The 22692-nt window shown below is 37.9% G+C and overlaps 2 protein-coding genes across 5 annotated transcripts in view; both read left to right on the forward strand.

Moving 5' to 3' along the window:
* The window catches only part of FANCM (FA complementation group M), a 93933-nt gene that overhangs the window by 17115 nt on the left and 54126 nt on the right, over positions 1-22692 (forward strand). For 3 of the 4 annotated variants that reach the window (XR_004057232.1, XR_004057233.1, XM_010389295.2), the window contains 7 exons: positions 1692-1850; positions 4246-4377; positions 6285-6417; positions 6921-7046; positions 10572-10658; positions 14266-14450; positions 20397-20603. Coding sequence is in view for 1 of the 4 variants with exons in the window: in XM_010389295.2 (XP_010387597.2) it covers positions 1692-1850; positions 4246-4377; positions 6285-6417; positions 6921-7046; positions 10572-10658; positions 14266-14450; positions 20397-20603 (1029 nt within the window). In the remaining 3 variants the exon portion in view is untranslated. The remainder of the gene's footprint in view (positions 1-1691; positions 1851-4245; positions 4378-6284; positions 6418-6920; positions 7047-10571; positions 10659-14265; positions 14451-20396; positions 20604-22692) is intronic. The other variant, XR_004057234.1, reaches the window with a different exon arrangement.
* LOC104682584 (heat shock protein HSP 90-alpha-like) lies at positions 7593-10468 on the forward strand. Its single transcript, XM_030930056.1, is given in 3 exon segments — positions 7593-7617; positions 7620-9715; positions 9717-10468. Coding segments are annotated over 3 exon segments (2199 nt in total). The 3' UTR covers positions 9795-10468.

Genomic DNA, 22692 nt, shown 5'->3' on the forward strand with positions numbered 1-22692 from the left:
TGAATACATATAGGCCCCCAGTGATTATGATTATGGTGTGCTGCATTGGGCACTTTGCCAGGTATTGGGAATGCTAAGATATGATTCTTGCCCTAGGCTGTTTTGTTTTGTTTTCCTGAAATTCAGCCCTCCAAGCTTTCTTTTTTTTTTTTTTTTTTTGGAGACAAGGGACAAGGTCTTGCTTTGTCACTCAGGCTGAAATGCAGTGGCAACTGTAACTCACTCACTATAGCCTAGAACTCCTGAGTTCGAGTGATACTCCAGCAAGTGCTTGCCACTTCGCCAGCAATTGTCATTTTTTGTAGATACGGGGTCTCATTGTGTTGCCCAGGCTGGTTTCAAATTCCTGGCTTCAAGCAGTCTTCCCAACTTGGCCTCCCACAGCCCTGAGATTACACCCTTAGGCATGAGCTGCTGCCTGGCCTAAACCCACAAGGCTTTCTATTTTTGTTTGGGTGCCATGGCTCACACCTTTAATCCTAGCACTTTAGGAGGCCAAGGTGGGCGGATCACAGAGGTCAGTTGGAGACCAGTTAGGCCAACGTGGTGAAACCCCATCTGTACTGAAAATACAACAATTAGCTGGGTGTGGTGACGTATGCCTGTAGTCCCAGCTACTGGAGAGGCTGAGGCAGGAGAATCACTTGAACCTGGGAGTCAGAGGTTGCAGTAACCCGAGATAGATTGCGCCATTACACTCCAGCCTGGGCGACAGAGGGAGGTTCCATCTCAAAAAAAAAAAAAAAAAAAAAAAGCCAGACACGGTGCTTCACTCCTGTAATCCCAGCACTTTGGGAGGCCAAGGTGGGCAAATCATGAGGTCAAGAGTTCCAGACCAGCCTGACCAACATGGTGAAACCCCATCTCTACTAAAAATATAAAAAATTAGCTGGGCATAGTTGTAGGCGCCTGTAATCCCAGCTACTGGGGAGGCTGAGGCAGGAGAATCACTTGAACCTGGGAGGCAGAGGTTGCAGTGAGCCGAGATCGTGCCACTGTGCTCCAGCCTGGGTAACAAGCAAGACTTCGTCTCAAAAACAAACAAACAAACAAACAACAACAACAACAAAACAACTTTTAATTTTTAGATACTCTCAGGATCCTTTCTTTGTTTTGTTTTGTTTTTTTTTTCAGTTTTAATTGTTAATCGCACGTTAGTATCGTAGTCTTCTGGTATAGTAGTTGTTTACACCAACAGATTACATGTTTTTTCTCCAGTTTCCTAATTTTACAGTGAAGTCTCTTTATAAGCTTTGGGTACATGAAATTTAGCCCTGGAAATGTATTCACATCATATATGTTGATTTAAATGGAAAATATTCAACTAATTTATCAGTAATTGATTTAGTACTGCTAATCTGAAATTTTTGTCTGAGTCTTTATAAAGACTCTATTTGGAAAGTACCAAACTACATTTGAGGAACTTTTTGGACATTTACTGTATTCTTATTTCTCAGATGCTTTGCTTGAAGGTCTGTGTAGGGAAAAGATGTTTCGGAAGCACTTTTTACCTGTTGTGCTGCTTCTGATGTACTTTTCTTATAGGCTTGTCTTCTTTCTTTTTTGGTATTTAATGATATAAATTTCTGGTGCTTCTTTCAAAATTTTATTGCTATTTTATTTCTGTTAGTGACTTAAACTAAAAAATTTTAACATGTAATTTATAATCATACTTAATTGATTTCGCATAGGCTGTGCAACAAGTTATTACTAACCTGCTAATTGGGCAGATAGAGCTTCGTTCTGAAGATTCTCCAGATATTTTGGCATATTCTTATGAAAGAAAAGTTGAAAAGCTTATTGTTCCGCTTGGTGAAGAACTCGCAGCCATCCAAAAGACCTATATCCAGGTAAGCCATTTTTATGACATTTAGGATTTCATAAATAAACTGGTAATTTAATTATTTCAGCTAACAGGATTTGGATGTGATAATATACTTATTTTTATATAATTGATATGTTGAAAAAATTCTTTGAAGTTAAAATTTTTGGAATGAGCACTGTGTTTTGTATTTACTAGCAAACTATTATTGAAAGGGAAAATACAAAAGACGGGCCATTTGTAAAGCAAGTGATAGCCTTACATGGTTTTGTATTTTTTTAAGTAAACCTTTTAACTGGAATATAGAGCATGCACACACACACATACACACACAAACAGCAAAAGTAGACAAAGCTCAGTGAATTTTCACAAAGTGCACACACCCGTAACACAAACACGTACTGAGATTCAGCCAGAAGTTTCTTTGTTTTGTTTTGGTTTTTTTTTTGTTCGGTTTGGCTCGGCTCACTGCAGCTTCCACCTGCCCGGTTCAAGCGATTCTCCTCAGCCTCCCAAGTAGCTGGGATTGCAGGCGCATGCTACCACATCTGGCTGATTTTTCTATTTTTTAATAGAGACGAGGTTTTGCCTTGTTGGCCAAGCTGGTCTTGAACTCCTGACCTCAAGTGATTCTCCTGCCTTGATCTTCCAAAGTGTGGGATTACAGGTGTAAGCCACCATGTGCCCGGTCCTCAGAGGTTTCTTTGTAATGAAATACATTTTCACTATTATCCTCCCTGATCCTTTATACAGCAGTGCTTTGCAACTGGGAATTATTTCACCTACCTGGCAACATTTGGGAATGACTTGACACAGTTTTGGTTCTTACAACAACAACAACAACAAAAAGCCAGGATAGAAGGGGAAGGCAAGAGGTGAAATGTGGAGTTATAATTGGCATCTAGTATGTGGAGGCCAGGAAGCAGCTAAACATCCTACAACGGATAGGACAGCAACCCCACAACAAAGAATTATCTGGCCCAAATGTCAATATTATAGCTGTTGAGGACCTACTTAGACAATTGTCATTTTCACTGGGAGAAATTTGAGGTAACACATTGTTTTTCTATAGTTCATACTTAGTGTCATGATAGAACAACATGTTTTCACATTTTCATTGCCATGGATTAAAGATGGTTACAGGAATAGATAACCAAAAAGTTATCTGTCACTTAAACTATAATAAGCCTTTCTTAAAGAGACGTTTTGTAGTAATACAGCTTGTTTTTTGTTTTTAAATTATTTGTAACAAAATTCTAAGCATTATTGAGTTAAGATGTGGCAAAGTCTTTTTGTAATCGTCTCTTTGATATTAGTGCATTTTTAATTGAAAATCATTCCATTTATAACAACGTAAATATGATAATTCTTATAATCATATACAAATGTAATTTAATTTTGTTGGTATTTTTAGAGTGTCTTATTAGGCAGTATGATCAACAAAGTTGGAAGGGAGAAAAATACTGTATTAAACTAGCCGTAGTTTAGAAAATACAAATTAGGCAAAAATTTAAACAATTACATGCTGCTATAGTAGGTCTTCATCTATCGGTCTCCTTTTGTGCCATTAAGCTCATTTCTGCCTCAGGACCTTTTTGTTTGCTGACTTCTCTCTCTGGAATCCTTTGTCCTTAGAACCTCACATGGTAGACATACCTCGTCATTCACATGTAAACTCAAATGTTCTCTCCTCAAAGAGAGAGTCTTTGTTCACCTTATTTAATGATGATCCCTTTCCTCTCAAAGACTCTACAGCATTATTGTGTTTTAGATTCTTAAATGCATTTGTTATAATCAAAATGATTTGCTTTCTTTGTTCACTTCTTTATTCTTTGGTTCCCTCCTTTGGAATGTAAATTATATGGGAGCAGTGACTTTATTTGTCTTAGCCACACTCTCCCCAGCATTTAGAACAGTGCTTGTTACATAGTAGATGCTTAATAAATATTTGTTGAAAAAAATGAATCAGTGAGTAAAATTAAATATACTCAAGTCATTTCAATTTATTCAGTACTTTACAAACTACTCTACAAGTATCTGCTGAGGACCTAAGTGCCAGACTGGTCTAGGTACTGAGGTTGTAACAGTGAAGAAATCAAAGGTCTTCTTTCATGGTACTTACACTTAGATTACAGTGTGTGTAGGTTGAGGGAGAGAGGAGTTAAGAAATAAACAGATTAACAAATGTGTTCTTAAATTATAGTTGTGTATAATAATTGCTCATGTTGATTTTTATATGGTTATTATTTGGGGATAGATGTCAAATAGTTTTAAATGTTGTTATCATTGCTGAGTTTACTTAAACATTCATTGTAAGGCAAACTTTATTGAATATATAATTCCTATTGTAATTTGTGAGAAAATGATTGTACTTGAAAAAGGACTTAGAGCAAGCTTAAACTAGATTGCTTTTAAATTTGCAGATTTTGGAATCATTTGCTCGTTCTTTGATTCAGAGGAATGTTTTGATGAGAAGGGATGTCCCAAATCTAACAAAATACCAGATAATTCTGGCAAGAGATCAATTTAGGAAAAACCCATCTCCGAATATTGTGGTAGGTATTTTTAAATAAATTTTGATGACAGATTAAATTTTCACCTAAAGCCAGGATAAAACATAGGTACTGATTTTTTGGGTACCTATTAGCTCATCAAAAAATGAGGCTGAACACAGTGGCTGATGCCTGTAATCCCAACACTTTGGGAGGCAAAGGTGGGAGGATCAGTTGAGCCCCGTAGTTCAAGACCAGCCTGGGCAACGTAGTGAGATCCTGTCTCTACAAATGTAAAAAAAAAAATAGCCAAGTGTGGTGGTATGTACCTACTCAGGAGCCTGAGGCAAGGTAGGATTGCTTGAGGCTGGGTGGTCGAGGCTGCAGTGAGCTGTGATTTCAGCATTGCATTCTAGCCTAGGTGACAGAGTTAGACCTGTCTCAAAAAAAAAAAAAAAAAAAAAAAATCAGAAATGTTTATATAGTTTATAAAAGCGTGAAAAAAATCTGGCAAGAATACAATGTAATGATTTGAATTAAGATAAATTTTACCTTTTAACTTTTTCTTTCTTTCTTTCTTTCTTTCTTTTTTTTTGAGACAGAATCTCGCTCTATTGCCCAAGCTAGAGTGCAGTGGCATGACCTTGGCTCACTGTAACCTCTGTCTCTCAGGTTCAAGTGACTCTCATGCCTCAGCCTCCCGAGTAGCTGGGACTACAAACCCGCATCACCATGCCTGACTAATTTTTGTATTTTTAGTAGAGAGGGTTTCACCATGTTGGCCAGGCTAGTCTCAACCTCCTGACCTCAGGTGATCCACCTGTCTTGGCCTCCCAGAGTGTAATCCCAAAGATTACAGATGTGAGCCACAGTGCCCAACCTTTCTTTTTAACTTTTAATGAAGAATTTGTCTTTAAGTCCATTTATTTCGTAAAGTTGCAAGGCCATAAGAGGGTAGATTGTAACTGAATTTTAGACACAGAACATTCTTATTCTCAATACCAGAGTTTAAAGGAAGCATCACAGCAAGCTTCTTGTTTCTAACATGCATTGGAAAAAAATAAATGGATAGGAAAACATCTGTCAAACTAGGTCCAAAGGTTAAATGCTACTAAAAATGTTAGAAAACAGTAGTCTTCATCTCAAAGGAAAATAATTAGAATATGTTCTCCATGCTCTCCTTAAAAACTGTCTTATCAGATAGATACACATACCATGTACTTCCATAGAGGAATGTGTCCTTCATTTTTCCATGAGAGTAGCAGTTGAAAGCACAAGGCCTCTTAGCCAAAATTCCTGGGTTTAAATAGTGGTTCTTCTACTTACAGCTTGTATGAGCTTCCTCATCTGTAAAATGAGCATAACAGTAGTAGCTACCTGCTAGATACTAAGATTAAGTGAATTGTGCAAGTCATGTGCTTAGAATAGTTTCTGGGGCTCAGTGTCAGATATTTTCATGGCACCTAAACTTGGTATTAAATGTTGGCATTAAAACAGTCTGATTAAGTATTTGTACTTTTGCCGGTAACATGCATGAGGATAGGCCATATCTAACTTATTTTCCATTTCCATTGTATCTAGCTCGGTGCTTGACATGTAGTAGATGCTTACTATATAATTTTGAAAGAACAAATATATCTATATACTGCCAATTAATTTACCTGTAAAGAAAAACAGTATAATTTTTTTCTCCTTTACTTATTTTTAAAATGTAAGTTTCCTGTTTAATTAAAGAAAAAAAATAAAGGGGCAGATTTTACATAAAAAATACATTGGTACCTTTCCATAGCAACATCCTGCAAGATGACATTTAATAACCAGTCAGTTATAGCAGTGTAGAAGGGAATGATTATTATGATCATTTGGATTATATTATAAATGTTACACTGACTATGGCTTGACAACTTGGGCATGGAGCATGTATGTTCATTTATTTCTCTGGTTAAATTTGACATATGCTGTTTTTCTAGGGAATACAACAAGGCATAATCGAGGGAGAGTTTGCTATTTGTATTAGTTTATATCATGGTTATGAATTATTGCAGCAAATGGGAATGAGATCATTATATTTCTTCCTTTGTGGAATTATGGATGGAACTAAAGGTAAATTATATCAAATTATTTAAAGAAATAATGACATGTATTATTTTGGCTAAAGACATTGAAGGGCTGGGCACAGTGGCTCATGCCTGTAATCCCAGCACTTTGGGAAGCCAAGATGGGTGGATCACTTGAGGTCAGGAGTTCAAGACCAGTCTGGCCAACATGGTGAAACCCCATCTCTAATCCGGCCACTGCACTCCAGCCTGGGCGACAGAGTGAGACTCCGTCTCAAAAAGAAAAAAAAAAAAAAAAAAAAAAGATTTATTTTAAAAAGCACTGGAATAATTAACAAATGGCCATGTTTCTTTGTTTTTAATAAATTCCTGGAGAAAAGGAAACTATTCATTAATACATATATGAATGTAGAACTGCAAAAAGTTGCTGGTTTTCATGTTTACACTTGAAAAACTTACATGCATTGCTAAAGTTTAATTTCTTTTTAATAAAACATTTTATCAGTTTTATTATTATTTATTTGGAAAACCTTTTCTTAATTTCTGAAGGGATGACACGGTCAAAAAATGAACTTGGCCGAAATGAAGACTTCATGAAGCTCTATAATCATCTAGAGTGTATGTTTGCACATACACGTAGTACTTCAGCAGATGGTGTTTCTGCTATCCAACAAGGTCTGGTTTTTCTTTTAAAATTATGTATTGCATTGTGTTTCTTAATCACAGTTAATTTTGAAATTTTGCTCCTTTGATGCAAATGTCTGCAATTATTTGTATCTTGTAGCAACTGTTACAAGATCTGTTAAATCTGTTTACTGTTAGATCTGTTAAATGTGTAACTATTTCATTTTTAAAGTTAAGATTAATATATACAAGTTTAAAGTTTATATGCTTTAAACAATGTTTAAACTTTAAACAAGTTGATAAACTTTAAACATGTAACAGATGTTAGTAGTTGTTAGTGGTAGTGAAAATTCTCAGAACTGTCAAAACCTGATTTATAGTTTAAAATATATTTTTGCTTTGCTGCTGGTTCCTGCTTAGGTTCTCCCAGAATGAAATTTTTATGGAAGTTCAAAGTTCATTTTACAGTAAGACTTATGTGCTACCTAGATGTTACCTCTGGTTTAAATAAAAAAAATTTTTTTTTAAGTCCAACATGAGTTGCTTCAGCGTCTTGGTGCTGCTCTGCCGTGGAACGTTTGCAGCCTCTTAGCCAAGATGCCTGAGGAAACCCAGACCCAGGACCACCGATGGAGGAGGAGGAGGTTGAGACGTTCGCCTTTCAGGCAGAAATCACCCAGTTGATGTCATTGATTATCAATACTTTCTATTCGAACAAAGAGATCTTTCTGAGAGAGCTAATTTCAAATTCATCAGATGCATTGGACAAAATCCAGTATGAGAGCTTGACGGATCCCAGTAAATTAGACTCTGGAAAAGAGCTGCATATTAATCTGATACCAAATAAACAAGATAGAACCCTCACTATCGTGGATACTGGAATTGGGATGACCAAGGCTGACTTGATCAATAACCTTGGTACTATCGCCAAGTCTGGGACCAAAGCGTTCATGGAAGCTTTGCAGGCTGGTGCAGATATCTCCATGATTGGCCAGTTCGGTGTTGGTTTTTATTCTGCTTGTTTGGTTGCTGAGAAAGTAACTGTGATCACCAAACATAACGATGATGAGCAGTATGCCTGGGAGTCCTCAGGAGGGGGATCATTTACAGTGAGGACAGACACAGGTGAACCTATGGGTCGTGGAACAAAGGTTATCCTACACCTGAAAGAAGACCAAACTGAGTACTTGGAGGAACGAAGAATAAAGGAGATTGTGAAGAAACATTCTCAGTTTATTGGATATCCCATTACTCTTTTTGTGGAGAAGGAACGTGATAAAGAAGTCAGCGATGATGAGGCTGAAGAAAAAGAAGACAAAGAAGAAGAAAAAGAAAAAGAAGAGAAAGAGTCCGAAGACAAACCTGAAATTGAAGATGTTGGTTCTGATGAGGAAGAAGAAGAAAAGAAGGATGGTGACAAGAAGAAGAAAAAGAAGATTAAGGAGAAGTACATCGATCAAGAAGAACTCAACAAAACAAAGCCCATCTGGACCAGAAATCCCGACGATATTACTAATGAGGAGTACGGAGAATTCTACAAGAGCTTGACCAATGACTGGGAAGATCACTTGGCAGTGAAGCATTTTTCAGTTGAAGGACAGTTGGAATTCAGAGCCCTTCTATTTGTCCCACAATGTGCTCCTTTTGACCTGTTTGAAAACAGAAAGAAAAAGAACAACATCAAATTGTATGTACGCAGAGTTTTCATCATGGATAACTGTGAGGAGCTAATCCCTGAATATCTGAACTTCATTAGAGGGGTGGTAGACTCGGAGGATCTCCCTCTAAATATATCCCGTGAGATGTTGCAGCAAAGCAAAATTTTGAAAGTTATCAGGAAGAATTTGGTCAAAAAATGCTTAGAACTCTTTACTGAACTGGTGGAAGATAAAGAGAACTACAAGAAGTTCTATGAGCAGTTCTCTAAAAACATAAAGCTTGGAATACATGAAGACTCACAAAATCGGAAGAAGCTTTCAGAGCTGTTAAGGTACTACACATCTGCCTCTGGCGATGAGATGGTTTCTCTCAAGGATTACTGCACCAGAATGAGGGAAAACCAGAAACATATCTATTATATCACAGGGGAGACCAAGGACCAGGTAACTAACTCAGCCTTTGTGGAACGTCTTCGGAAACAAGGCTTAGAAGTGATCTATATGATCGACCCCATAGATGAGTACTGTGTCCAACAGCTAAAGGAATTTGAGGGGAAGACATTAGTGTCAGTCACCAAAGAGGGCTTGGAACTTCCAGAGGATGAAGAAGAAAAAAAGAAACAGGAAGAGAAAAAAACAAAGTTTGAGAACCTCTGCAAAATCGTGAAAGACATACTGGAGAAAAAAGTTGAAAAGATGGTTGTGTCAAACCGATTGGTGACGTCTCCATGCTGTATTGTCACAAGCACATACGGCTGGACCGCAAACATGGAGAGAATCATGAAAGCTCAAGCCCTAAGAGACAAGTCAACAATGGGTTACATGGCAGCAAAGAAACACCTGGAGATAAACCCTGACCATTCCATTATTGAGACCTTAAGGCAAAAGGCAGAGGCTGATAAGAACGACAAGTCTGTGAAGGATCTGGTCATCTTGCTTTACGAAACTACACTCCTGTCTTCTGGCTGCAGTCTGGAAGATCCCCAGACACATGCCAACAGGATCTACAGGATGATCAAACTTGGTCTGGGTATTGATGAAGATGATCCTACTGCTGATGATAACCAGTGCAGCTGTAACTGAGGAAATGCCGCCCCTCGAAGGAGATGACGACACATCACGCATGGAGGAAGCCCACTAACCTCCGGCTGAAGGATGACTTACCTGTTCAATACTCTACAATTCTTCTGATAATATATTTTCAAGGATGTTTTTCTTTATTTTTGTTAATATTAAAAAGTCTGTATGGCATGACAACAACTACTTTAAGGGGAAGATAAGATTTCTGTCTATTTCTAAGTGATGCTGTGGTACCTTAGGCACTAAAGCAGAGCTAGTAATGCTTTTTTAGTTTCACATTGGTTTATTTTAACAGATTGGGCTAACGTGTGTTGTAAGATGTATGTAACATGTTAACTTTGTGGTCTAAAGTGTTTAGCTATCAAGCCGGATTTCTGAGTAGACCAAATCTTGTTATCGAAGTGTTCTTGAGTTATATACCTGGATGTTTAGAAAAGTATTTGTTACATCTTGTAGGATCTACTTTTTGAACTTTTCATCCCCTGTAGTTGCCAATTTTGCATGTACTAGCCCTCTAGAAATAGGTTAAACTGAAGCAACTTGATGGAAGCAACTCTCCACAGGGCTTATTTTCCAAAGAAAAGTATTGTTTGGAGGAGCAAAGTTATAAGGCTACCTAAGCATATCATAAAGCTGTTCAAAAATAACTCAAATCTTGTGGATGGAAATGTAGTGCTCGAGTCACATTCTGCTTAAAGTTGTAACAAATACAGATGAGTTAAAAGAAAAAAAAAATAAAGTCCAACATATGCATTGGAAAAGATAACTTTAATATATACTAGTGTAATTGAATATGGAAAAAAAAATTTTTTTAACTGATATTTTTGTTTTTTTCTAGGAGATAAAAATAAAAAATTTGTTTATAGTCATCCAAAGTTAAAGAAATTAGAAGAAGTTGTAATTGAACACTTCAAGTCATGGAATGGTAGGTCATGTTTAGTAGCTTTAAGGCAAGGCAAAGTTATTGCAAGAGGTAAAACTTTACTTATGGCCGGGTGTGGTTGTTCATGCATATAATCCCAGCACTTTGGGAGGCTGAAGATCATGGGAGGTCAGGAGTTCAAGACCAGCCTGACCAACATGGTGAAATCCTGTCTGTACTAAAAATACAAAAATTAGCCAAGCATAGTGGCGCATGACTGTAATCCCAGCTACTTGGGAGGCTGAGGTAGGAGAATCGCTTGAACCTGGGAGGTGAAGGTTGCGGTGAGCTGAGATTGTGCCATTGCACTCCAGCCTGGGCTACAAGAGCAAAACTCAAAATAAATAAACTCGAAAATGAAACAACAAACAAAAAACTTCAACTTATTAGTTTATTCTAACATTTCTTATGGAGAAGATGGGCTTTTAATTACTCTAGATAATGAATACTAAAAAGCTCTGAGAAATTTTGGAAGGGTTAGGGCAAGGGTGGTGGTGGGAATGTTAAGAATAAGGTACTATATAAGTTAGCTTGGGATAATATACAGGAAGTGGACAGTAAAATAATATATAGTACAGTAGAAGATTAAAGTAAAGTAGATTAGGAGAGAGAGAGAGTTAGAGAGGAGTGCTGTTTTATATAGGATGGTTGTGGAAGGCTTCTCTGTAGAGGGATATTTAAAGTGATAATGGAGATAAGGGAGGAAGCCTTGTGAGTTTTGGAGGTTGGGGGAGAGATAATTCTAAGCAGTAAAAATAGCAGATTCAAAGGCCCTGAGGTGGCAGTAGGGTGCTTGGTATGATTAAACAGACCAATGTGGTTAGATTAGTGTGACTGAGGCTACAAGCGGTATAGATGAAAGGTATCCAGATAATATCAGACTTTAGTTTTTAATTTCTGAGTATTTGTGCTTTGCAAAACCAAAGAGAGGTATTTGTAGCAGTGGAATGATAATGACATTTTAAGGATCACTCTGGTAGTTTTGTGGAGCATAGACATTGATAACTTAGAAAACTATTATGATCGTCTTGGATGATGACACATAATAATGGTGTGCATCAAAGCAATAGTGGTCAAGGTGCTGGGAAATGGATTCTAGATATATGTTCAAATTGAAGCCAACTTATTTATTGTATTTGTTGGTGGATTAGACATATGGTATAAAAAAAAGGGAATTGGCTGGGTGCAGTGGCTCACGCCTGTAATCCCAGCACTGTAAGAGACTGAGGCGGCCAGATCACGAGGTCGAGATCAAGACCATCCTGGCCAACATGGTGAAAGCCCGTCTCTACTAAAAATACAAAAATTAGCTGAGTGTGGTGGTGCATGCCTGCAGTCTCAGCTACTCAGGCGGCTAAGGCAGGAGAATCTCTTGAACCTGGGAGGCGGAGGTTGCGGTGAGCCAAGATCGTGCCACTGCACTCTAGCCTGGCAAGAGTGAGACTCCATCTCAAAAAAAAAAAAAAAAAAAAAAAGGAAAAAAGGAATCTAGCTGGGTATACACATGTATGTGTACATGTTTGCAAATGATTACACGAGCAAAGTGAAAAATGTAGAGATAAGTATGTGAGGTAATACGTATGTTAATTAGCTTGATTTAGCCATTCCACAATGTATATAGACATCTCAAAACATACTGTACAACTTAAATATGTACAACTTTTGTCAATTAAAAAAAATAACAAAAGAAAGAGCAAACACGTTAAGATGTTTTTGAGACACCTAAAATTAGATAAGCAAATCTGGATCTCAGAAGAATGGTTGGTGCTGTTTTTACATACTTACACATATGTGAATACATTTTGAAGTTATCAGCATACAGGTAATATTTAAAGTTTCAGGAATAGATGTGATTATCAGGACAACAGTTTAGAGACAGACAGAAGAGGGTCCAGAATGGAGTCCTGAAGAACATCAACAAAGTTTGGATGAAAAAAAGCCACTAAGGAGCTTGGGGAGGAAACTAGACAAGTAAAGTGTCAGAGAAGCTGAAGAAAGAGACTATTTCAGAAGGAAAGAGTACAATGTGTTAAACTAAAAAGTGTCCATTGAACTTGGCGGTATGGAAGTTATTGATGATTTTGTTGGAAGGAGCTTTAGTGGAATGAGGGTAGAAAGGCAGGCTGTGACAGATTGAAGGAGATGTAGGTTTTGTGATGAAAGCAATTCATTCAGGAGCTGGTCACATACAGAGGCTTGATGCTTGATGCAATGATGAATTAAAAGAAGTTTGTTTAGAATAATTTTACTTGGAACAGCTGCTTCAAGTCCTACGTTTTGCTTTTGTATTGTAAATTAACTTTATATTTAATAAGTCATGTATTCCGTAGAGGAGTTGTGAAGATTGAATGAGTTAACATACATAAAATGCTTAGTGCAGTCCTTGGAACACATATGATGATTAAGATAATGAAAATCATTAGAGGCTGGATGTGGTGGCTCATGCCTGTAATCCCAGCACTTTGGGGGGCTGAGGTGGGCAGATCTCTTGAACCCGGGAGTTCGAGACCAGCCTGGGCAACATGGCAAAACCCGGTCTCTACAAAAAAATTTTAAATGTAGCTGGGCATGGTGGCATGTGCCTGTAGTCCCAGCTACTCAGTGTGAGGTGGGAGGATCACCTGAGCCCAAGAGGTCGAAGTTGTAGTGAGCCGTGATGGTGCCACTGCATTCCAGCCTAGGTGACCAAACATGACCCTGTCTCAAAAATGAAAACAAACAACCAAAAACCCCACACAATATGCAGTAATTAACCAATTACTATAAGTGCAAAACTATATACTTTACATTTACTGTTTCATGTATACATCAATCCATATTAGATATGAAGAAACTAAAGCTTAAAGAGCTTAAATAACTACCATGATCACCAATCACCCAGAGAATTAAGTGCCCAGCCACAAAGGTCATGTTCTTATTAGTGCATTCTACTGTCCGCCACCCCCCTACCCCACCTGCCCCCCAGCACAGACATATTGGGAACAGCTTTGGAATTCACTGTAGGGTATATTCTGCAGTTTGGAGAATTTGAAAGTATAGTAGATTTGAGGACAAAATGCATGGCGTGGATTAAGACATTGCCTTTAGTGAACAGAAAGGAAAGGGAAGACTTATTAAATTAGGGGGAGCTACATAATTCTGTGCTTCTGGCTATCTTAGAAGGTAAAGGGAAATGATAGCCATTATACCTGAATTGAAGGACTAGTTAAAAGTGATTCAGGTAATTCATATTTGATTTGTTTAGGATTTTATTTTATGACAGCCAATGATAAATAACAAACTACAATTATTAAAATTAATAGAGAATATAGTTAAAAAAAGTAAAATTCAAGGTGTTTGAAATTATTTATTTATTTGTTTGTTTATTAGAGACTGGGTCTTGCTATGTTATGTTGCCCAGGCTGGTCTTGAACTCCTGGGCTCAACTGATTCCCCCATCTCAGCCTCCCAAGTAGCTGGGACTACAGGTGTGTGCCACCACATCCAGCTAAATTAGTTTTTTGAAAGAATTATCATTTGTTAGCATAATACTTTCAGGTTTGTCTTTTGAACTAGTTCTTGTCTAAATGCTTTGTAAAAAGTTGTAATTACAGTTTTTATATATATGTAGCTGAAAACACTTCTGAAAAGAAACGTGATGAGACCCGAGTTATGATCTTCTCTTCATTTCGAGATAGTGTTCAAGAAATTGCAGAAATGCTTTCACAGCATCAGCCAATTATTAGAGTAATGACTTTTGTCGGCCATGCCTCAGGGAAAAGCACAAAGGGTTTTACCCAGAAGGAGCAACTGGAGGTAATTATTTTTGGAATTTATGAAAATAAAAATAAGATTGATTAACTTTGCACTTGTTCTTTTTTTGTTAGTTTTAACTCATTGGTCAATTAGCTACTTAAAAAGAATTTTATAGTAAACATGTAAGTAAAAATAAGCATATTTTGAAAGATGATAACAAATGTTTTATGTGGTTTTGGAACTTTTCTTTTTTTTAAAGTAATGTAAAGTATAAAAGTTAAGCAGAAAAGCTCTAGAATTATTTTACCTGGGTTGGAATCATGACTACCACTTAAAAGTTTCTTTACTTCTTCTTCCTCAGTTTTCCTTGTCTGTAAACATACATCACAGGGTTGTCGTAAGCATTAAAAGAGATCTTATTGTAGAGCCACCAATAAATGTTTACTATTTATGTTAAGTCACTTTAATAATTTATTCTAAACAAATAATTAGCCTATCTTTATTTATTTAAAAATCTTACTTTAAAAATGGGATCAGAAGAAACCATGATAGTATTTAAGGTAGCCTCATCCTCTAAGTAAGAGAATATTCAGTTTTCTAAGTCCTGTGAGGTTTTGAGGGAAATTTTACGTTATTGATTTTTATAAAATCTATGCAGCTTTTTATAAATTAACTGTGTAAGTCTATACTTGAGTAGTGACTGCCAATTAGATATCTCTTTAATTTCTAATTCATTTTGACATTCTTTTTTGATTCTGCAGATGTTGGTAGATGAGGTATCTTTTTTTTTTGTTTGTTTGTTTTTTGGAGATGGAATCTCACTCTGTTGTCCAGGCTGGAGTGCAGTGGCATGATCTCGGCTCACTGAAACCTCCACCTCACAGGTTCTCCTGCCTTAGCCTCCAGAGAGCTGGGATTACAGTCACCGACGCCTGCCTAATTTTTGTATTTTTAGTAGAGATGGGGTTTCACCATCATGTCCAGGGTGGTCTCAAAGTTCTGACCTCTGGTGATCTGCCTGCCTCAGCCTCCCAAAATGCTTGTTACAGGCATGAGCCACCTTGCCCGGCCGGGAGGTAGTCTTCTTTTTTTTTTTTGAAATGGAGTCTCGCTCTGTCACCCAGGCTGGAGTACAGTGGCCCGATCTCGGCTCATTGCAAGCTCCACCTCCCGGGTTCAGGGAATTCTCCCGCCTCAGCCTCCTGAGTAGCTGGGACTACAGGTGCCCGCCATCACACCCAGCTCATTTTTTTTTTTTTTTTTGTATTTTTAGTAGAGACAGGGTTTCACCATGTTGGTCAGGTATTCTTTTCTTTCTTTTCTTTCTTTTTTTTTTTTTTAAGACAGAATCTTGCTCTGTTGCCCAGGCTGGAATACAATGGTGCCATCTCGGCTCACTGCAAGCTCTGCCTCACAGGTTCACGCCATTCTCCTGCCTCAGCCTCCTGAGTAGCCAGGAGTACAGGTGCCTGCCACCATGCCCAGCTAAGTTTTTATATTTTTAGTAGAGACAGGGTTTCACCGTGTTAGCCAGGATGGTCTCAGTCTCCTGACCTCCTGTGATCCGCCCGCCTCAGCCTCCCAAAGTGCTAGGATTACAGGCTTGAGTCATGGTCAGGTATTCTTTAAATACCTTTTATACCTGCCCTCACTACACCGAGAAGAGTCTGTTTAAGCTGACTGGATATGATGGGGAGTGCCTTCCTGAATCTGAAAATAATACCTTTGCCCATCATCAAGTCAGACTATACATATTTTTAAGGCATCTATTGGGTGATTACTACTCTTTTTTTTTTTCTTTTTTATTATTAGTATACTTTAAGTTCTAGGGTACATGTGCATAACGTGCAGGTTTGTTACATATGTATACTTGTGCCATGTTGGTGTGCTGCACCCATCAACTCGTCAGCACCCATCAACTTGTCATTTACATCAAGTATAACTCCCAATGCAATCCCTCCCCCTTCCCCCCTCCCCCCTCCCCATGATAGGCCCCAGTGTGTGATGTTCCCCTTCCTGAGTCCAGATTACTACTCTTAACATTTATGTATGAATGAAGAATGAATTGAATTTTTGCTTTGGAGGTCAAGCATTTTCATTATTTGAAATACCCACAGTACCCAATCCGATCTTTGATCAATTTCAGTATTACCTAAAGTCATTATTTCCTGAGCTTGTCAGGCAGCGTTAAGAACCTTATTGATTTTACTGACTTTATCATTTACTCATTTATATCAATAATATTTTAATGTATGCCAAAGTAAAAACTTTTTTTATTACTCCTATATGTGATTGCTTTCATAACAGCTGTTTTATTTTGAAATGAGCTTGCAGGCAATTAATTGTACATTGTCCGTTTATTTAGAAACATGATATTAAGTGAGAAGACATGGGAGGGTGAGATCCTTTAGGGCCCTGTATGTCATTTCCATTTTAATGACTTTCTCTTTTACTGTGACTGAGATGAGAAGTTCTTGGAGAGTTTGGGGCAGAGGATGGTCTTAGCCTGATTTATATTTTAAAAGAATCAGTTGGACACTGTGACTCATGCCTGCAATCACAGTACTTTGGGAGGCTAAGTTAGGAAGATTTCTTGAGGTCAGGAGTTCGAGACCAACCATGGCAACATGGTGAAACCCTATCTTTACCAAAAATACAAAAATTAGCTGGGTGTGGTGTCATGTGCCTGTAGCTTCAGTTACTTGGGAGGCTGAGGAGGGAGGATGCTTGAGCCCAGAGTTTGAATCTGCAGTGAGCCAAGATCACACCACTGCACTTTAGCCTGGGCAACACAGTGAGACCCTGTCTCAAAAAAAGAAAAAGAAAAAAATCATACTTGTTATTGTCTGAAGAATAAACTGTAGGGAGGTAAGGGTGGAAGTGGAGAGACCAGTTGGGAGATTTATAACAATTTAAACTGAAGATGGTGGTGACTTGGACTAGGGTGGTAACAAGGAAAGTGGTGAGAAGTGGTTAAGTTCTGAATGTATTTTGCAGGTCAAGCTGATGGTGTATTGACAAATTAGAGTGGGATATGAGATGAAGGCACGTGAAGTCTGACTGTAGGATGACTCCAAGGTTTTTGGCCTGAGCAACTGAAAGGAGCTGGTATTAACTAAGATGAATAAGACTGCAGGAAATGCCAGGCATGGTGGCTCACGCCTGTATTCCTAACACTTTGGGAGGCCAAGCAGGCGGATCATTTGAGGTCAGGAGTTTGAGACCAGCCTGGCCAACATGGTGAAACCCTTTCTCTGCTAAAAATACAAAAATTAGCCAGGCATGGTGGCAGGTGCCTGTAATCTCAGCTACTTGGAAGGCTGAGGCAGGAGAATTAGGGAATATCAGGAGCTTGGTTTTAGATAAGTTAACTTTGACATGCCTCTCAGATTAATGCTTTTCAAACTGTTGAAACTGGTAGAGGACCAGTTTACTTCCCCCACTACATCACATACTGATACTTTTGAACAATACAATAAAAATGAAATATTAGAAAGTAAAGTTAATGAAAAATAAAGTTCAAGTCCAATTTTTAAAATATTACTAGAGTCTGCCAACAAAATTACTCTTTCAAGTGTCTAAACCCTTACTTTCAGTTATTTTACTTATCTTTTTGTCAGCCAGTAATAAACAGTTTTTGGACAGGCACCCGTAATAAACAGTTCACGGAGCACACTCTCAGTAGCAGTCTTTTAAACATCAAGCAGAGATATTGGATAAACAATTGAATATATGTCTTGAATTTGTGGAAAGGGTTCATGGAAGTATATATTCAGTGGCAAATTAATGTCAATCTTAAGCATGGAAGTAACAGTTTAGTTTATACATGTTAACTAAAAAGAAAATAGACATTATTAATCTGTTAATTACATTAAGAATTTTTAAAGATGTATCTAGCACTGTGGTCTTTTTTTTTTTTTTTAATCTGGGCAAAAAGGACATCCGCTTTTGTATGTTAGATGCAGGTTGGCTTAATGTCATTACAAATTCCGAAGGAAATGAATTACTCTTAATGTTTAATCATGATCATTGTTTCTCCTTATACTCTGAGGATTTCCATATTGAAGGAAAATCCTTGGATCAGTGCAACCGAAATGTTTATGAGAAGACTTAACATGATACATTTATATTTATTATCCTACTTTTAACGTTGTTGTTTTTAACAGTAAAACTAGCTTATAGATTAAGTTAGGTTTTTGGAGTCAGAGACACCAACATTCAAATGCTGATGATTATTAGTGAGACATTAGGTAAATAGCTTAACTTTTCAGATTTTCAGATTGTTTAATAAAATGCAATGGTGATATCTACCTCATAGGGTCGTTGGCAGTAGAAACTAACGTATAAGGTACTTATTATGTTACCTGCCTCATAGTGTGCCCTTGCACATAGTAGCTATCATTATTTATCAGCTAGTTCAGCTTTTGATGTTGCATTCTCTCATTTAATTACCACCACCACCACTCTACTGTACACAAACCTGCAATGTTGGTATTGGTCTGTTTGGAGAAACTGAGGCTCAGAGCAGTTGATAACTAAGTTTATAAGGCTTAAGGGACTTTTAGAAAATGTTTCATTAACTTTTTCATTAACTCCTCATGCTATTGGGGTTTCATTAAACTGATCAGAGAAATCCTGGAATGGTAGTATAAAAGGTAAGATATGGGCTGGGCGCGGTGGCTCAAGCCTGTAATCCCAGCACTTTGGGAGGCCGAGACGGGCGGATCACAAGGTCAGGAGATCAAGACCATCCTGGCGAACACAGTGAAACCCCGTCTCTACTAAAAATACAAAAAAAAAAAACTAGCCGGGCGAGGTGGCGGGCGCCTGTAGTCCCAGCTACTTGGGAGGCTGAGGCAGGAGAATGGTGGGAACCTGGGAGGTGGAGCTTGCAGTGAGCTGAGATCCGGCCACTGCACTCCAGCCTGGGCGACAGAGCAAGACTCCGCCTCAAAAAAAAAAAAAAAAAAAAAAAAAAAAAAAAAAGGTAAGATATGACTTCTAAGAGTAATACATCATTCTTACAAATATTATCAGAAATATTTATAAACCGATTTCAGATAAAACTATATACATTTAGGTCTAAGATATGATAAATAGGAGTGATTGCTGTAGGCTATTTACCTGCCCTATTCCCCTTTCTGTGGTGCTAAAAAATAAACTCTGGGGTTTCTCATTCAGTGACAAGCTGTTAAATTGTGGACAAATCCTTTTGACATCACAACCATTACTAAAGCAAAATAATTAGAACTCTTTATTTTACCATAATCTCTTTTGGCTTATATTGCCAGTTGGTTGCTTCTTTTCCTATTCTGTACTACCCTTGATGCTGATTTTTTTGTTTTGTTTTGTTGAAACAAGGCTTTACTCTGTTGCCTAGGCTAGAATCTTAATGTTTAATCATGAGCATTGTTTCTCCTTGTACTCTGAGGATTTCCATATTGAAGGAAAATCCTTGGACCAGTGCAACCGAAATGTTTATGAGAAGACAATACATCCCAAAACCCCAAAATATTTACTTTCTGGCTCTTTATGGAAGTTTGCTGATGCCTATTCTAAGTGATAAGGAACTTGAATTATATTCATACTGTGCTGCAATCTTGAGTGACAGGCCTTTCTAAATAAGATGTTACATAAGATGTTAATACAGTGTCACAGTAATAGCTCACTGTAGCCTTGAACTCCTGGGCTCAAGAGATCCTCCTGCCTCAGTCTCTGAAGTAGTTAGTACTACATGCATGCACCATCATGCTGGGCTAGTTTTTTTATTTTTCATGGAGACAGGGTTTTTCTGTGTGCTCAGGCTGAGCTTGAACTCCTGGACTCAAGCAGTCCTTCTGCCTTGTCCTTCCAAAGTGTTGAGATTACAGGCATGAGCTGTGACCAGCTTTGAGGCTGATTTTTAATCTGATTTTACTATTTTTCAGGTGAGTGGGGAAAGATATGCTTTGATCTACAGTTCTCTTATATTTGCAGGTAGTTATTTTTCAATCATTTTTATTTTAGGTAGTGAAACAGTTTCGTGATGGTGGTTACAACACGTTGGTTTCTACCTGTGTGGGTGAAGAAGGTTTGGATATAGGAGAAGTTGATCTTATAATATGTTTTGATTCCCAGAAGAGCCCAATTCGTCTTGTACAACGAATGGGTAGAACTGGCCGTAAACGTCAAGGCAGGATAGTTGTTATCCTTTCTGAAGGACGAGAGGAACGTGTAAGTAGAGCTGCAGAAACACAGTTTGACACTTGAAATTTGAGAAATATAGCCCAAAGGTGAATATCAACATGTTAGCATTCCAAGTCCAAACACTCTGTAGATAGTTTTGGTTTATTTCCCCCCCTTTGTATTGGATTCTATCTTGTAACTAGGAGAGTTTTTGACTGGATTCAGTTTCCTAATTTTTATCCATCTAAAGAAACACATTTTTAATACGTAAGTAGTAATTCAGAGATACCTAGATCCAAAAACCAATATGTATTACTTTGTTTTACTATTTTCCTGTGCTTCTAAGGAAGGCCTATGCTTTGTGTTTAGTTTACTTTTCTTTCTGAACTATGGTAAACTGAGAATCATTTTTTTCCTTTTCAAGGGCTGTCAAAATAACTGACTAAGTAAGAAACAAAGAATATATATCAGAGACAGTATGAAGCCTGAAAAACCCAAAATGTTTACTTTCTGGCCCTTTATGGAAGTTTGCTGATGCCTATTCTAAGTGCTAAGGAACTTGAATTAGATTCATACAATCTTGAGTGACAGACCTTTCTAAATAAGATGTTACATAAAATATTATTTTGTGTTTGTTACACTAAAGTGTTAACTAACTTTTGTAACTCATTGAGACTAGTTACAAATATATAGATTTGTAACTATATAGCGGCCGAATATATAGATTCACATTAAAGGTCTCCTTAACAGCTATGATAATTTAAAAAAATTGATTTTTGGCTGGACATGGTGGCTCATGCCTGTAATCCCAGTACCTTAGGAGGCCGAGGTGGGCAGATCACTTGAGGTCAGGAGTCCGAGACCAGCCTGGCCAACGTGGTGAAACCCTATCTCTACTAAAAGAATACAAAAACCAGACAGGTGTGGTGGCGCGTGTCTGTAATCCCAGCTACTTGGGAGTCTGAGGCAGGAGAATCGCTTGAACCTCGGAGGTAGAGGTTACAGTGAACCAAGATCCTGCCACTGCACTCCAGCCTGGGTAACAGAGTGAGACTCCATCTCCAGAAAAAAAAAAACTGATTTTAAATATTTTATATACTCTTTAAAATCATCCTGAAAAATGAATTCTTTCTCTAATACTTTTCATGTGATTATAGCATATTCATATATAACATCTAGTTTATCTATAAAATGATCCCAATGAAATGTTTGGTAAAAGGCCATATATCAGTCAGTGGAATTGTGTTTTAATTGTACTCCCTAGCTGAGTTACTTAACCTCTCCATTCACTTGTTAGGTTTCTTATCTGTAAAATAGTAACAGTGGCCACATTTACTCAGTATTTACATTGTGCTGTGTAATGTTCCAAGTTTCAGATTCATTATTGTATTTAATCCTGTCAGCACCCTGTAAGGGGAGTAACGCTTTTGTTGTATACAGAGAAGGAAACTGAAGTGTAGAAAGATGAACAAACTGAAATAAGGGAATAGTTTTAAAAAAAAGCACGAGACAACCTTACACTTCTATGTAAATATCAACCTCTTTTTAAAAACAGCAAGGTAACAAAGATAGATTTACTTCTGCAGTATAACTGCTAAGGTGGGCTTTTGTAATTATGGACTTTGACGTGGTTTTCTTTAAAAAAAAAAAACAAAAAAAAGGAGTCTTGCTCTGTCATCCAGGCTGGAGTGCAGTGGCATGATCTCGGCTCACTGCAACCTCCATTTCCCAGGTTCAAGCGATCCTCCTGTCTCAGCCTCCTGAGTAGCTGGGACTACAGGTGTGTGCCACCATGCCCGGCTACTTTTTTTTTTTGTATTTTCAGTAGAGACGAGATTTCACCATATTGGCCAGGCTGGTCTTGAACTCCAGACCTCGTGATCTGCCTGCCTGGGCCTCCCAAAGTGCTGGGATTACAGGCATGAGCCACCGCGTCCAGCCTGAAATGATTTTCATTAAAGGTTAGTCTAACAATTTACTGATAGGTTTTAAAATTCAAGACAGCTGGGCTCAGTGACTCACGCCTGTAATTTCAGCACTTTGGGAGGCTAAAGCTGGAGGATCACTTGAGCTTTGGAGTTCAAGACTAGCCTGGGCAACACAGGGAGACCCCATCTCTACAAAATAAAGATTAGTT

Source organism: Rhinopithecus roxellana, chromosome 5 (genome assembly GCF_007565055.1).
Source record: "Rhinopithecus roxellana isolate Shanxi Qingling chromosome 5, ASM756505v1, whole genome shotgun sequence".
NCBI classification, from domain to species: Eukaryota; Metazoa; Chordata; class Mammalia; order Primates; family Cercopithecidae; genus Rhinopithecus; species Rhinopithecus roxellana.